We start from the raw sequence: 17,730 nt of genomic DNA on the forward strand, positions 1-17,730 counted from the left end.
GCATCAGCATCAGATAAAACAAGACTATAATAGGCGCCACCTATTGGAGTTGCATCATACAAATCATCTATGATGAGACCTACACTTTTATTTGAGAATGTCAGATTGTATATTTTACATCTATGCCACCTTTCAATTGTTTTCTTATTTTTCTTGTGCAAATATCTATTATTTCTTAAAGTGTACATTTAGGGTAGAATGAAAGGAAACGTGTGATGCCTGTATCTGCAACAACTAGGCCGTCACAATAAGAGTGACAGGTTTATTAGGACAGATTGTTACAGGAAAAAAACGATGCATCGACAATCAGAAAAGCAAAAATCAAATATTGGCAAAAGTGCAAGGCTGTGCGTTTGACGCTTTTAATAATTAGGTAGGTGTGGGTGTCTTGTCTGGGGGGGTGGTTATGTATTTGAAATAAGGACCGGGAGAAAAACCTTCCTCTGATTTCAATCACCTCAGTTCAATCATGTCAACATGACATGACAGTAAATGATAAATAGATAAATGTAGGCCACACATAACTCTGAATGAACATTAAAGTCACAATGAACACTGAGTAATTATCTCTACTACGGAAAGTGGAACGACAGCTGTCACATTGTTCTAATCAGCATGTTGCTGATTCAATTTTGTCACTCACCAGCCTTAAATCACCGGCACGTCGCCAGTAGTGTGTATAGGCCTTTAGGCTATACACGACCAATCAATAAGGGGTGCTTGTGGTTTTAGAGCACTGAATGCAAGTATGTTTTTGATGGGCTGTGTATGTCTGTAAGGCCAACTTCAATGTTGTGGTACTATAAACACTTTAAAGGGGATTTTCCAACTGGAGATGAATTGATTTAATTGTAAGTAAAAGCCTAATGGAAAGTAGTCTATAGTCAGGCACTATATGAAGAAGTGGGACACTGTTTAGAATTTTATTTCAACGACAGTAAAAGCATAACCTTAATTACTGTATATTTGCCGGATGTCTGCAAGAAATCGTGTTTTATTGATCACTTTCCAAATGCTTTGTTGCTTGTTGTTGCTTGTTGCGTTGTGAAATGGAATCATGATTTGAAGATTTGTGCACAACCAAGCCTATTTACCATCAAAAACATTACCAACAGCAAGCTTACATTATTTAATGTGCGGTCAGGGCCCACTAGCAACACGATTGGGGACCACTGGTTTTAAACCCCTGGTGCATGATATTGTCTATAAAAATGTTTTAATGCCTATGTAACATAAAATATCACGTTTTTTTATATCGACACTAAAGTGGAGTGCATCACATACATGTCCAAGAAGTTCAGTTATCAGTGTCTAGTAATAAAAAAAACAATCTGGAGAAATGAATGACTAGTCTAACATGTGTGGTGGTGGGAATGTGGCAATGGGTCATTCCACAGAAACAGTGGAATAGGTATAGGAGAGATAGCCTACCTGAAATCAAATTAAAAGGAAGAGAACAATATAGTCTGGCTATCATCATTCTAAACTCAATCTTTTAATATTGAACATTAGTATGGGGAGGCTGCGCTTTGTTTCAACCTCACAAGAGACGTGATCAATGGGCATCGTTCAAATGACTCCGTACGCTCATAGTCCTTCAACCAATCAGACCAACGATCCGGTGCGTCTTTTGGATAAGCTCGTTTCTGATTGGAGCCAAAGGTTCTGGCAGGGAACAGAGGAGGTAGATGTGTAGGTTTCCAGCCTGAGCTGCCAGGCAAAATTCGCCAGAGGTTCAGGCAGGGTTCACCCAGTCTAAGAAAACAAGGCTCTCAAATCCATACATATTTTTTTCATTTGAATTCAAGCTCATTTCATTTGAATTTCTCTCATATTCCGCCCTCAGAAAGTATATTGCCTCCCACACTGAGCAGATCCTAAGTGCCAGAAGAGGGCCAACAGATCCAACTAGATTATGCACATTGTATGGCAGGTGTGCAGGTATGCAGGGGAACCAAGGGCAATAAATCTACCACTGGAAGATTTCCCAGAGACCTCCCATAATAGTCTGCACACCTAGCGAGAGTCCTACAATGGGCCTCTCAGAGTCCCTTATTCAAGGCCTTCCCCCTCTGACCGCCGGAGGCTAAAGTGAACTCGTGGATGACCATTGTCAGTGAAGACTCAAAGCCAGTTTTCTGGGTAGACCCGATTGGCTTCACAAATATTGATTATTATTGCCCATTCACCATTGCTCCAGAACTAATTTCGTCATCAAATTGTGTCATTCCTTAACCTTGTGTTGTCAGAACAACTTCTCACGAGGTCACTAAAACCTTCATTTCACAGTTTAAATGTGAAGCTTTGGTAGCCTATCTTCAGGAAGAACAAACTAACAAGGATGTATCCTCCTTTCACCTGCATCTTCTGTGGTGATATGTAGAGGGCAAAAGGTGCATCGTGGAATTTGTGGAATGCATCCACCTGGAAGAAATATGTGGATTAATAACCATAATAATACAAAATAATCTGCTCAATGAATCTAATTGTGTGTAATTTTATGTGGCTCTTTCACTGTAGTCTTGATGCCAAGGCAAACTTAAATGTTTACGCAGCGCATCAAAATGAAACAGGCCATTGGTTTAGCGGGACGTCAATCAACACGTGCTTCCCTGTAGCAAATCGAAGGCGTGCATTTCTTGTGTTGTAAACAGACACAAACACATCGCGATGTGAAATGAAATGGGGATTAATTGTATTATTATTTTACTGTTGTGTTTCAAAGCAGTTTGTCTATCAAACATTCACTTCGCCTAATTATTTTTGACGCATTCTGAATGGAACTGAATGGTCATCAAACTGACGATGGAACGTCGGAGGAGACCGAAAATGATGAAGTCGTTAAACCGAAGAAGCCGCACCACCAACTGCAGCAGCCTCCATGGAAGGAAACGCAAAGTAGTGTTAGCTTCTCCGCTTCAGCCGCCAACATGGAGGGTACATCGGCCGGGGGAAGTGCCTCAATCGCTCGGCGGACATCCAGCTCCAGCATCGCTAGACAAAGGATCGACTCTCTCAAAAAGAACAGGCCCCGTAGGTTTTAAGCCCCGTTAACGGGGGTAATTTTACCTGTAGCGATTATTTTAGCTAGCATGCTAACGTCAAATTAGAGGTGTCAAAATATAGGTTAATGGTGGGCTATCTAACGTTAAGGTTTGTTCATGATTTATATTTTGCCCTAGATAGTTGTCGCATAAACATATAACGTTATGTCTGCGCCAGACTGTTCGCCTGTGTCCACATTTTGTGTCATATAAGCTGCAAAAAAACCAAAAGCTTCCATCTAACGGACCGATGTATTAGTAGAAGCTAGTGAGCTACACCTAGATAACAAGCTAATTGAGACGCAAATTGAGCTAATTGGGAAATTAGCTAATTTAGCAAATTATTATCATAAACAAACTGAGCGACCAATGGCAACGTTAACGTTTGCCATTTGCCAGTGTGGGTTTGGATTATGAGGCAACTGTTTCATTAAATGATTTACACCTCACTATCTGATAAATTGAGGTGTTATTATAGAGACATGCATTAACTACGCAGTAAATTATGCGTTAGCCACCACAGTGTCGTTAACCTAATTTTCCTTTTAATTTGTACATTACGTTTTACTGCCATATGCCCCAGGTAGCTATTTCACAATACTGTAACGTTACAGCTGTATTCGGTCAAGATGGCGTCTCTCCCGAGTCCCATCATTCAACCCCATAGCTCTGTTATGGTGAATGTGATTGAACAACAAAGTGTTAACCTTACTTCCATCCTAGAAACACTACCAGACACCAAATTAACACGCGTATTTACATTCTGTATTTTTTGCCTGCATTTAATAAAAGTAAATAATGTTATTGATCTTAACACGATATTTTACACTCAGGGGAAACACGTAGCCTATTAAAGATGTCCTTTGAAGTTATTTATGCTCAGTTGCTTATTTCTGTAACACATTTAGCATTCCCCTGGTTTGGCATGGACATTGGCGGGACGCTGGTGAAGCTGGTGTACTTTGAGCCGACAGACGTGACAGCGGAGGAGGAGCAAGAGGAGGTTGAGAGCCTGCGCAGCATCCGACGGTATTTGACATCTCACACGGCTTATGGAACCACCGGAATCCGAGACGTGCACCTGGAGCTGCCGGGGCTGTCACTGTGCGGCCGCACGGGCAGTCTGCATTTCATTCGTTTCCCCACGCACGACATGGCCGCCTTCCTTCAAATGGTTCGGGATAAGCACTTTTCCAGCCTACACACCACGCTCTGCGCCACTGGAGGAGGAGCTTTCAAGTTTGAGCAGGACTTTCTCAAGGTGGGGGGACACACTGAAATTCATGGGTTTCATCAGGTCCCTTTCCCACAGGTGTATTGATCAAGCACCATGCAGTCTGCATTGACAGGTGCTTGATGTTATACACCTGTGGGAAGGGACCTGATGAAATCCATGAATACATGGATAAAAAACTTTGGAGCTGTTACATGCACCCATTACATTATGTTAGGGGTGTACCTGTAGGCCTGATAGCCACACATCCTCTTCTTACACACACATAGGCAGCACTGCTAACTTCAATGACATTCCTTTATTGTGGTTGTAATGACAGACGTCCCAATACGTTTGTCGATATACTGTCCACATATTGTATCTTTTTTGTACTGTATCTCAGCCCCAAGGAGCAGTCTTACACAAACTGCTCATGAACGTCACGTACAAAAAACAACAGCTCATAAAAATCAGTCTGTCTATGTGTCAAGATGGCAGATCTGGAGTTGTACAAGCTGGACGAGCTGGAGTGCCTGATTCGCGGCGTCCTCTACATCGACTCGGTGGTGCCTTCCGAGTGCTACTACTTCGAGACTCCCACAGACCTGGAGCACTGTGAGGAGAAGGCCTTCCCCCTGGAGAACCCCTACCCTCTCCTGCTGGTCAACATCGGCTCAGGGGTCAGCATCCTGGCCGTCTACTCCAAAGACAATTACAGGCGTGTCACCGGAACCAGGTACGTAACGCACTACTCAGACGTGCCAGGCTTGTGTGTGGTTTGATGGTGTGTGTGGAAGGCACCACTATAAAATGATGCCGTTTTCAAAGGAAGAGGCATAATCTCTTTTAGTCTCCGGGTAAATATTCCCTAACTTCATAATGCCGCCAATCTAAAATACCTTTCCCCTCTATGGGCTTCTCAAAGAAATGCCCTTAAATCTCTTTTGCACATTTACATCTATTAATTTGGTGGACGCGTTTATCCAAAGCGATTTACAGCAGTAGAATAACATTTAAGCATTTTAACATTGAATCTTTTAAACTACATGGTTATAGCTACAGCATTGGAAGAGGAGACTGACTAGGAATTACCACTGCACTTGCACTTATACTTGCAATGAAATTAGATCAATTACTGTCTGATCAGTGCCATGGTCAAAGCCAAGTTCACTAACAAAATATCCCCCCCTCTGATTTAAATCAAGGGATAATGTAGATACTTGAAGAGTTTGACTGTGACTGCTCTGTCCCCCCCTCTCAGCCTCGGTGGTGGTTCGTTCCTGGGCCTGTGCTGCTTGCTGACTGGCTGCAGCACCTTTGAGGAGGCTTTGGAGATGGCCTCGCTGGGGGAGAGCACACACGTGGATAAGCTGGTGAAAGACATCTACGGGGGAGATTACGAGAGGTTTGGCCTGCCAGGGTGGGCCGTGGCTTCCAGGTATTGTGTTGCTTACTTAAATACTTCAAGATAGGCACACAGTTAAGCATGCACACTGTTAAACCCACACACATGCAGTTGTTCTCTCTCTCTCTCATACATGCACATAATCACACGCACATTTAAATTCATAGTCAATATTTAATTGACTGAAATACTACACACACACACACACACACACACACACACACACACACACACACACACACACACACACACACACACACACATGGATGATTTAATATAAGCATCTCTAAGACTGTCTTGAAGGGATATCACTTATAATCTCTAAAAAACAGCATCATTCTTTCTCATGCGTAGTATATTACTTTCTGGATGTTTATCATCACAGGGAAGTTTAATGATCTGTATTGTTCATGTGGGATGTATTGATACTGACCATAGTTTGTGGGCCATAGAATAGAATAGAAACATTAATTACCACATAACAATGTTGGTGGGGTTTTTTTGTAGCTCAGTCATACTGAATTTGTTTGTTTGTTTTTGTTAGTGGTATTTTTTGTAGCTCAGTTATATACACTGTAGGTCATACTGAATTTGTTTGTTTGTTTTTGCCCATGTTTAGTTTTGGGAATATGATGAGCAAAGAGAAGAGGGAGTCTGTGTCTAAGGAGGATCTGGCTCGAGCGACACTGGTCACCATCACTAACAACATCGGCTCCATCACACGCATGTGTGCTCTCAACGAGGTACATGCTGCCTCTCAAACTGTTATACATAATGAAACACACACACACACACACACACACACACACACACGGTACTCACTCATGTCTTCTGGTCCACATTGGGTGACATGTGGAACACTTTCACAGAGTTTGTGTACGTAGGGATGCACAGACCCACACACATGCCAATACACACAAACACACACACACACACACACACTCACACATGTGCCTAACACACACCAACTCCCAGGTCATTCTCTCTTCTCTCAGCCTCTTTACGGTGCTGCCTTGTGGACTCTGATCAAGCAGCATTGTACAGGGCTATGAGAGCGTAGAGACCAGCTACACACACCAGGCATCTTGGGACGCAGACTGAAAAAAATCTGCCATCATACAGTCACCAAGTCCTAATAATTTCTGAAGTACAATACAAGCACGATGATCTTGCATTCATTACCGGCAAAGACAATAAGTCGAGTCAAGTCAGATGTATTTGTGTTTATGTTGCCTTAATGCTTTTAAGATGAAAAAAACTTTCAAAATCATTTGACATTTTTGTTATGCAACTGTAAGTGTGAATAGGGTTCCTGTTTATGCTGATGTATGAGACATATATGAGATAAACCATATATGTGTGTGTGTGTGTGTGTGTGTTTTTCATCAGAACATTGAGAGAGTTGTGTTTGTGGGGAACTTCCTGAGAGTGAACACGCTGTCCATGAAACTGCTGGCTTATGCCATGGACTACTGGAGCAAAGGACAGCTGAAGGCCCTTTTCCTGAAACATGAGGTCTGTAATTGTGTGCGTGTTTCACATTCAAACTACTTTTGAATGTGAAACTGTGTGTGTGTGTGTGTGCTGCTTGTTAAAGCTTGAAATAAAAACAAGCATTTCATAGTTTCAAGTTTATATATCAAGGTCACATTGTAGGCCTATGTGATGTGCAATATAAGGCTAGTTAATGTATGGCCTATTGATTCATTAATAAATGTAGTAGCATATTTTCCACTGGTGAAAGTAAGGTTCACTTGTCTCTTGACACATCTCTCTGACTCTGTGTGTGTGTGTGTGTGTGTGTGTGTGTGTGTGTGTGTGTGTGTGTGTGTGTGCTTGTGTACGCAGGGTTATTTTGGTGCCGTGGGAGCATTATTGGAACTGCTAAACCCGTCCTGAACTTCCCATCTCTCTTCACTGCTGAGCACCAAACATACAATGTTCTCTCTCTCTCTCTCACATACACATACACATACACATACACACAACACACACATACACACACACATACAGACTCACAGACACTAACACTTCTCTCTCTTATATGTGTGGTTCTTCGTGCTCGGTCGGAGATTTAAACACATCTGTTAGTCCCACCGTGTCTGACCAAGCTTGTGTGTAATGTCCCTTCACACTTACCGTAGGCCAGTCCCCAGAGGTGGGGTTTTCCTCTCCGTCTGGGCCCTTCCCTTCTTCGTCTCCTCTCTGGAACTCTTGTCACCACAATGCCTTAATGACTCGCAGACCACTCGCTCTGTAGACAGATGCTGCGCTCACTGGGGATCATTGGTGCCTTTGAGCCCTCAGCTGGATTTCTTAGCCCTGTTAGAGGGGTTTGCTGTATCATAGTAGCACATGGTTAAGCCTTAACAAGCTTAAATGAAAGGGAGATTAGCAGAGATGCTTATGCATCTCGGCAAATCTGAAATCTTGGGACGGTGGTTATTGAGATCAGGGGGAGCGTTTAGGTGAAAAATGTCTGTGTGTTGCTAGCTTCCTTAGTTAGAAGCACCGGTTTGTTTACTGTACACCTGCACCGACAATCAGACAGAAGACCTTTTCAGGTCTGCTTCAGCTGGATAGGAGAGCCAAAGATCTTTGCTTGAATGTCAAAGATATCCTGCTGTGTGTGTGTGTGTTTCATGTCCACAGTGTCATCTGGTTGTATTACAGTGGCATGTGGATCATCCTTGAAACAGATGTGTTCTGTTTTAAGTGTTACACAGCAGTGAAACACAGAGCAGCTGCTTTTCCATTAAACTCATTTTAGTCGATGTGGGACCATACACCTAAACCACACAAGAAAATTGGGACCTCCCATACTTGGTGCGTATGCCGGTTCCTCACAGGCTGACTCAAACGGAAGGGGAAAGGTTTGTTAAACCTTTTGTTGTGTATATAATATTAAACATATTTTGATATTGAACTGTGAGGGGAGGGGGGGTCTTTTTTTTTTTACTCTGAAGTGCCTGTAAGACAGAAAGTCTACGTGCTTTGAAAATAGCTGCTTTCTATGCTGTTACACAAAGATCAACAGCCAGTATATTGCTATGAAGCTTACTCTTCTGAAAAAAAAAAACATTTCTACTTTTTTTTTTACTGTAAAGACTGTATGTTTGGTACTTTAGTTTATTTTTTTGGTTGCAATAAAAATATGTTTAAAATGATTGAACTGTGTGGTTGTGCTTTCTTTTACAGTTGTTTAAGTCTGTTTAGGCCAAGTGTATATTTAGAGGATTCTGTTTTTATAAAACTCTAAAGCCTAACTTTACCCATTCTTTAACCATGGAAGTGAGCACAGGCCATTTTGATTCAGAAATCTCATGTTGTGTTGTACTGACCAGAGATCCTATCGTGAGTGACTACTGGTGTGAGGCTGATGAGTAGACACACAATTTCCAGATGATGTTTACCTGAGCTACCAGTTGGTCCGTCATAGCCAATCGCACCGTTCTGCTCTGGCCCCCAGGTGAATGGCCTCAGTCAGGCATTGGTCCAGTGCCACTCGCTTTATAAAACATCACGGTGTGTGGTGACCGTGGCGCAGCACGTTGTCTCGCAGACATCCTGTGGAGAGATGCCTCAAAAATGGGGCACAGGATATTGCAATTCCTCTGGTGGAATGTGTACAAAAATCAAATGTCCATTTCTGTATTTCCAGTGGTGCGAGAAAGAGACTGGAGTTTTATAGCAGAGAGGTGGTGAGGATGATCAAGCTTGTTTCTGTCTTCTCAGAGTGAATGGACAGTGATCACTCAGGGATTGAAGAGTGTTGAACACTAACCAGACGGTTGTGTTGACTACTGCTCCACCACATCATCTAGTGGGCACGGTCAAGTTAGGTTATTTTGGGTTGTGGTTGTGTGACCGTCTCCTGACCATTTGATAACGGGTTTGCGGCCAGTCCGCCCCAATTTAACCGTGTTGGGAGTGGGCGTATGTTTTGGTGTTCAGACCAAGAGACGCACGTGGCACGCCCATTCACTGGAGATAGCTCAGATTGGAAAACCCCTGTCATTGGGAGATGGAAGAGAGCCAGATAGGCCACTTACGAAAGTGTATTTGTGAGTTTGTGAGAGGCATAAACACAGGATTCTAGAATGCAGCGTGTGTGCAGTAATGAATGCTCTATGAAAGCCTGGCTGAAATTTGTCAGATGTCATTCACCAATTGCACCTCAGCTCAGCAGGTATCTTTGAAAAGCTTTCTGACCAGCATAACAGCATCAGCATTTAACAGCATCACAAAATATGTTTTCAGTGACGGCATTACCAACCAGCCCACGGGGCAGAATGTCTATCACAACAAGTCCCTGTTGCAATAATACAGTAACATCCACCAAAGATGTCAAAAGACTGGATGAGTCTTGTGAATGAGAGAAAATGTCCTAATATTACTGAAACACCTCAGACACTAATTTGAAAGATGGTTGTTTAATTAAAGCTAATGACTAGACAAAATCGATTAATTCATTTAACACCATGGGGGCCTTAAAAGCAAACATTAACGAGTGAGCTCTCTGCACTCTCATGCCACATGACATCTGTAGTTCGGGCACCAAAACTTTGCTTGTTTACACACTTTGGCTTTCCACAGCACCTGGCCTCAGTAATTGTTTGCAGTTGGAAGGTCGGATAAGGTCAACTAAAGACATCCAGATCCTGATTAGTCGGACACCAGACGGGGCGCTTTGGCTTGGCATACCAGGTGATGACTGCCCTCGGCTTGAGCGGGATAAACACAAGATGGTACAGTGGACCTGAGTTATGCCATGTGGAACAGGCAGCTTCTTTCCCCTCTGGTGGGAACATTGGATTCATGATAGAGGGCCGTCTCGCCTTGTTACTTTTAGGAGCAACCTAATGTAGTAAGATTGACACAGTGGACCTGAGTTACGCCATGTGAGACAGGCAGCTTTTTTCCCCTCTGAAGGGAACACTGGATTCATGATAGAGGGCCGTCTGGCCTTGTTACTTTTAGGACCAATGTAAGATTGACACAGTGTGCGTTGTTACTCTCATTGTTGCAAAGCAGAATCTGCAGGGTAGAAGCAATCTGTCTCCCATGGAGGTTTGGGTTTGGTGAGGATAAGCCAGCCAAGGCATCAGGTTACCTCTGAGGCCGACAGGCTTGTCAACATGTCAACCGATTGTCCATTCTGTGGTTGACAGAGGTCTAGAAGGTGCACAGGGAGTGCCATCTCAGAGATTCAATTGCAAAGCAGTCAAGCCAGCTGGGACATTTCTTTGGTATTACTTTTTATGGGCCTGCACATAAATTATTTATGGAAATGTATACAATTATGAATTATCTATGCATACTCACAGTAAGTACTGAGTAAAACAACTCAGAACCTGGTATGTGGGGGGCATACCTTTCATTTCAGTTGTGTTGAGCATTGTGTGATGTCTAGACAGATTACATGGTTTAAGCATTCAACCATACAGGTACTCTGCAAATTCGATAAAAGCAAAGAAAATCATTCTAAATTATCAAAATAAAATACATAAATAATGTAAATGTAAAAATATGTTTAGGCTATATTTCAAACTTATATACCTGAAGGGCCTAGGCTACATAACGGGCACGTTCCACTGTTACACAAGTGGAAAGCTCTTATAGAACCAATGAAAGAACCAGTAGTTTTTTCTCTAGGAAAAATCCTGCCCCCTCTCAAGATGTGTAGAGTCGTCCACGAGTCAACTCCACCTCCCTCCTTCTCTCCCTCTTTCTCTCCCTCCTCTCTGTCCCTCCATCCCTCTTACTTTCACTGCTGTACAGCTGGCAATTTATAGACAAAAGGACGGTAGTGATTATGGACCATTAGGCGCTTTTCCCCGTAAAGATTTTTTTCTAAATTAGGCAGACGGTCTGGATGACCCCCTTCTGTCGGACGAAGGATATCCGTGGCTGCATAATTAGTAGCCAATTGGCCAGAAATTGGAGTTATCACGACTGAGCGGATAAAAAAAGTATACGGAACTTTGAAACCGGCTGTCTGGAGTCACACTGGTCAGTTAAAATCTCTCTTTGCTGTTTGTATCTGTCAGGGAGAGAACTTGGCCCTGTGCCTGTATCTAAAACCAAATATGTTCTTCCTTTTCAGGGCTAGCTATTTGGACTGCAGTTACGATTTTGTACAGCCGACTGCATTTACTGTCATTTTTGCAGCCTGTGATTTTCGACAGTGTAGGCCTATGCTATGTTAGATTTTAAAATAAACGTTCTGGTGTTGTTTGTCGAGGAGAATTATACTCCCAGTACAAACTATGAGATTCTTTTGAAGCATCTCTCTATCTCTCTGTCACGCACACTTTTCACTTTCTCTCAGACTGTCAGAGTTAATGTTAATGTGTTGAACACACTTGGCCTGCTGATAATAACGAATAACGAAATGCACTAAATGCAAGCTATAATTAGACTACTGAAAACATCTGATTTGGATTTCTATAAGGAAAACCAGGTGTCAAAGTTGTGTCTTGGACACAGGCCTTAACCTAAACCTCTTCTCTGGACGTGCATCTTTGTGTGTGCATGTTATAGGCTAGGCTACGACCAGGGGATATTTTGAAATACTGAATATTGAATCATTTCCAGCCGGACCCGTTGTGCTTTATAACTTTAACTCTATGCTTAACCCGAACAGAATTTCCCAATATTTAGGATATGTGGAGTTGCTGGTGATAAACCGCCGGAGATATAGCTGGACTGTGATAGGCATGACGGGTTAAGAGTGTTAGTATACTGTAGGGATTTTATGGACTTTTCGCCACCCATTTAAGCTTAGCCATAGGCACTAGACAGCTGCTATATGTTGCGGCTCGTTAAAAGTGTTTACAGCGCAAACCACATGAAGTCTGCTATAGAGTGGCATGTGCGTAGCTTCTGTATGAGTGGATGCAGATCCATCCCGCAACGTCATAACAGTGACATCATATTCCTAGTTAGGGTGCTTCACAGCATTTTGCCTGGAGTTGGAAGATAACAGGATTTCTCAATGGTCTCCGGACTAGTGTAAAACTCGAATGCGTCAGTTCGCCAGCCAAGGGAAAATCCATTCCAAAATAACATTCCATAGTCCATAGGCTCTCCAAATATCCTCGCGACTGCCAGTCTAGATAACAGTCTATGGTTCTGATGCTCTGTCCGACAATGGGCTAGTGTTCATAGGCAGCCTTCTCTCCCGCACTTGACAGTTGTGATAACTCAGTCTGTCAATCATAATGCGTCCGTCACTTCTGCTTATAATGCCTCAACATTGGTGCGGTCTTAAGGCGGATCTGGGCAGGGGTTTGTTTAGTGATGGCGCGACCTTAAAAGAGAAGGTCTGAGAGGAATGCCAGAATACTCTGGAGGATATGGGTCCAGATCCTAATCACATTTGAAAGTCTGCTACCTAAACTGCTGTGTCTGGGCAGGTGGGACGGCTTCAACCCACCGGAGGCTCGACTTCTGCCTCACCAAATATAATTATCTGCTTGAGGCAGCAAGGATTTTTTCCCCCTCGGAGGGCACACAAACACACACACGTACATGCACACGGACACGCACACACACACACGCACACACACACACACACACACACACACACACACACACACACACACACACACACACACACACACACACACACACACACACACACACACAAACAAACACTCACACCCACAGGCCTACACTGTAGAGAGTGGTGCTGTTTGCATGACACAAGCTTATAAAGGTTTTAATTACAGTGCAATGAAAGTCATAAGATGGTAGTTAAAATGTGTGCAATTACATTACATCAATCATAATTGATTACCCAAATGTGTGAAGTTAAGAGGCTTGCAGAATCGTGTAAAATGTATGATATTGATATTGACTGTGTGGGTGAAAGTGTCCTGTTGAGCCAACTCACTGTGTGTGTGTGTGTGTGTGTGTGTGTGTGTGTGTGTGTGTGTGTGGTGGTGGTGGCGGTGGGGGGATGTTAAAGCCACAAAAAAAACAGTTTTGTAAGGCACAATTTAGCTAGTTTGTTGTTTCCTAATCAAGCATTTGTGATGTATTGGTATGGTGTATATATTACGTGACATTACTGCGGCTGGACAGTAAATACCCCTTTGGTGTAATGGGAACCTACCACACAGAGTAAATGTGTTTCGCATTACCCTGGCCTCAGAACAACCTGCTTTTTTATGGGCCAGGGTTGAAAGGTCAAGTTAGAAACTTCACAGACACCTGCCAAAAGCTGCCCCCTCAGTTGGAAACCGTTAGTGCTAATGTTCAATGCTATGTCTATGTCTGTGTTGGTTTGTATTACAGTCCAATGAATAAGCATGTGCATTGTAATCTTATTTGAAAGTGAATTTATTCAAATATGGGTTGCGTCTGGGAAAGTGTGACCCACTCTGACTTAGGACTGCGCAATGTTTCAGATTAATCAGTTAACTGTCAATTATGACTTGATTCTAAAAGCAATTAATCAAAATATAGGCTGATATAGGTTTAAACACACTGTTAACTTTTTAAAGTTTAGAAAATCTATGATGTTTCTTGAGTGTCAATCATTGTGTGAGTCATAACATGTTAACCTAAGTATTCATCATTATGATTTTGTGCCATAATCGAGCAGCTCTACTCTTGCTCCAGTTTGACCATATTGCAGCTCTCATTTTGATAACATTTTGATTCAGTTTCTGTGTAATGGAAGGACAGCATCATGCTGTCTGTGTTTTTTTTTTACAGTCAGTGACAGTCTCATAACTTCCTCCTCTTTTTGCAGGTTAACTAATGGATCCCTGTCATTGGTGGAGGTATACAGTCACACTCCTGTTAGGGGTGTGGTCTACACTGTGTCTGGCTCAGACCACACCCCCAATACAGACCACACCCCCTACAAAATCCACACCTGCTCCCACGCAACAGTCTGAGCGCCTCAAGTTCCGCTTGGCTGGTTACCCCCGGAAACACAACGAGGGGCGCATTGAGGTGTTCTATAAGGGCGAGTGGGGAACCATCTGCGACGATGACTTCACGTTGTCCAATGCCCAGGTTCTCTGTCGACAGCTGGGCTTTGTTGCCGCTACTGGCTGGGCACACAGTGCCAAATATGGAAAAGGAGCAGGTAAACACACACACACACACACACACACACACACACACACACACACACACACATACTATATACTCACTCTTTTTCTTTCTTTTACGTTCTCCCTCTCTCACACACACACTCACACACACACACACACACACACACACACACAGACACACATTTTCTCTCTTTCTCTCTTTCTCTCTTTCTATCTGTCTTACACACAAACACACACACAGCACACACACACCATATAGTTTACTAGCGGAAAACACAACAATGACACCACATGATTAATTCACCATGTTATACATAATATACAAATACAAATATAATCAGACACCTGTCACATCTGCATCCTTGTTTGTGTGCAGGCAAGATCTGGCTGGACAACGTCCAGTGCGGTGGCAGCGAGACGAGCATATCCGTGTGCAAGTCACGAGGCTGGGGAAACAGCGACTGCACACACGACGAGGACGCTGGAGTCATCTGCAAGGATGAGAGACTTCCAGGATTCGTTGACACTGAAAATGTCATCGAGGTACACACACACACACACACAGGCTCTCCTTTTTCCTCAATAGCACATGCACAGACCCACAGACAGACCCACACACACACACACACACACACACACACAACCAGAGACAGAGAGGTCAAAGCCACATGCAATCAGGATATATGTTTATTCAAATCTACAAAAATAGCTGGGGCACATGCCAAGGCACTCAGTTACACACAACCAGAGACATACCAACACACCCTCACAAACACACACAAATACACTCTCTCTCTCTCTCTCTTTCTCTCTCTCTCTCTCTCTCTCACACACACACACACACACACACACACACACACACAAATACATTGACACTTATTTGATGTCCTTGGAAACACTGAAGAATTACAACTGCAGGAAAAGATGCCCTTTGCACTTAAACCACTTTAAGCTGTAAGCCTGTAACTCTATGAATAATATAACAGTGCATTCACCTCAACATGTGTACACAAGCACCACTCAGTCCTTCCAGGGTCTTGCAAGAATTTGTTGTGGTGATTACTGCCAAATAAAAGTGATATGCTGCAGGGATTTTGGAGATGGCAGTGATACTGAGTTGAAATCAGTTGCATTATTCAATGACTGACGATTGTTAGCAGTAATAAGAAAACATTAAAGTCTGTATCTTTGAATTGTCTAGAATTTTTGAAAGCACAAGATTGCAAAAAATCCTAGAGATATTGATTAGTATTCAGTGCTGATTGGCCCCTCCATCTCAGATTAGTGTTTGCATCAGCTGATTGGTCCCTCCATCTCAGATAAGTGTTTGCATCATCTGATTGGTCCCTCCATCTCAGATTAGTGTTTACGTCAGTGCTGATTGGTCCCTCCATCTCAGATTAGTGTTTACGTCAGTGCTGATTGGTCCCTCCATCTTAGATTAGTGTTTACATCTGATTGGTCCCTCCATCTCTTTCTCAGGCTCTCTCAGGGCAGGGGGACGACTACCACATCGAGGAAGTGCGTCTGCGTCCTGTGGTTGCCACAGCGAAGCGGCGTCTCCCGGTAACGGAGGGCGTGGTGGAGGTGCGCTACAAGAACAACTGGTCTCAGGTGTGTGACCGCGGCTGGACCCACAAGAACTCCCGCGTCATCTGCGGCTTGATGGGGTTCCCCCACGAGAGGAAGGTTAACAAGAACTTCTACAGGTAAACCTCACAGTCACTCGACATAAACAGTAGTTTCCCTGCAGAATTAAATACACTTTAGCCTAATATCTTGCATTCAGATAAGAGAATGCGTTTCCAGAGTAGAATGCCTTTAGTACTAGAACTGGAATCTTCAGACGTGTCCATTCCAGTTAATCCAACCATTAGGCTAGGCTTTATTTGATAATAAATAGTGCTTCAAAAATGAATTGGAACAAAAGTTGGCATTACTTCACGCCTGGAAAGACTATCTTGTATTGTCTTGCTCCAGAGGGTACAGGTGTTGTTTTGAACTCAGAAAATGGTCATTCTTTTATACCACACTGTCATTTTGTATGATATCACAGGTTTTAAGTGCAGCTCTTAGCACGGTGACGTTTCCTGTCAGACATTGTGGTGAGGCGTAGTTTTTGTTTGATGTGCTAAAATCAGGGCTGGTGGAGAGCTCCTCTGATGTGAGGTCTTTATTTATAGTGCACAGATTCACCCCTGTGATTTCAACTACTATAAACACACCGTCTGTGTTTAGGACGGAGGGGGCAGCGTAGCTCCAGAATGTTTGAGGAGTGTTCACAGAATGTTTGCAGAATGTTGGAGGACTGTGAGGACAGAGGGAAAGTTTGGAGGCATTCCAGAGCAGGGGTTTTCATAACTGTGACCAGGATGTAGGAGATTCTCTCCCTCCCTCTCTAACCCCCCCCCCCCCTTCTCTCTCTCTCTCTCTCTCTCTCTCTCTTACTCTCCCTCTATCTCTCTCTTACTCTCACTCATGCTCTCTCGTTCCCACTGCCATGAGAGGAAGTGTAGTGTTTTCTCTCATTCGTCTGAGAAAAGGGAGGTCGGCACTGTTCCAGAACTCACACACTCACTTAAACACACACACACACACACTCTCACGCACACACACATGGACGGATGTATACATGAGGAAAAACACACACGACACACACACACACACACACACACACACACACACAAACACACACACACAATCTGGTCTTAGAGCCACTGTGGCCGTCTCACCTCAGACTGCCAGACAGGAGGAAAGTTTTATTTGGGGAAAAAGAGGTAGGGAGGGGGTGGAGAGAGGAAGAGAGGAAGAGAGGAAGAGAGGAAGAGAGGAAGAGGGGGAGGGGGCGGGGGTCAGCAAGGGGTACAGTTAGTAGGCGTTAGGGGTATTTTTCCAACGTCCAGAGACCAGAATTCAGTGGAATGTTGGAGGAATGTCTCACTTTTAGGAATTCCAACCCCTAACACCCTCAAATGACTACAATGTGGTGTGTGTGAG

The 17,730-nt window shown here is 43.4% G+C and overlaps 2 protein-coding genes across 4 annotated transcripts in view; both read left to right on the forward strand.

The window, feature by feature from the left end:
- Nucleotides 1–2,642: 2,642 nt before the first annotated feature.
- On the forward strand, nucleotides 2,643–8,829 carry pank2 (pantothenate kinase 2). Its single transcript, XM_062523119.1, has 7 exons — nucleotides 2,643–3,033; nucleotides 3,953–4,305; nucleotides 4,749–4,993; nucleotides 5,519–5,695; nucleotides 6,282–6,405; nucleotides 7,052–7,177; nucleotides 7,511–8,829. The coding sequence occupies exons 1-7, from the start codon at nucleotides 2,778–2,780 to the stop codon at nucleotides 7,559–7,561; spliced, it is 1,332 nt and encodes a 443-aa protein (XP_062379103.1). The 5' UTR covers nucleotides 2,643–2,777; the 3' UTR covers nucleotides 7,562–8,829.
- Nucleotides 8,830–11,363: 2,534 nt separating this feature from the next.
- Nucleotides 11,364–17,730, forward strand: part of loxl3b (lysyl oxidase-like 3b) — a 19,363-nt gene continuing 12,996 nt past the window's right edge. For all 3 annotated transcript variants that reach the window (XM_062522635.1, XM_062522637.1, XM_062522636.1), the window contains exons 1-4: nucleotides 11,364–11,674; nucleotides 14,424–14,765; nucleotides 15,110–15,276; nucleotides 16,216–16,442. In XM_062522635.1, the coding sequence (XP_062378619.1) occupies nucleotides 14,432–14,765; nucleotides 15,110–15,276; nucleotides 16,216–16,442 (728 nt within the window). In that variant the 5' untranslated portion in view covers nucleotides 11,364–11,674; nucleotides 14,424–14,431. The remainder of the gene's footprint in view (nucleotides 11,675–14,423; nucleotides 14,766–15,109; nucleotides 15,277–16,215; nucleotides 16,443–17,730) is intronic.

This window comes from Sardina pilchardus, chromosome 20 (genome assembly GCF_963854185.1).
Source record: "Sardina pilchardus chromosome 20, fSarPil1.1, whole genome shotgun sequence".
Lineage (NCBI taxonomy): Eukaryota > Metazoa > Chordata > Actinopteri > Clupeiformes > Clupeidae > Sardina > Sardina pilchardus.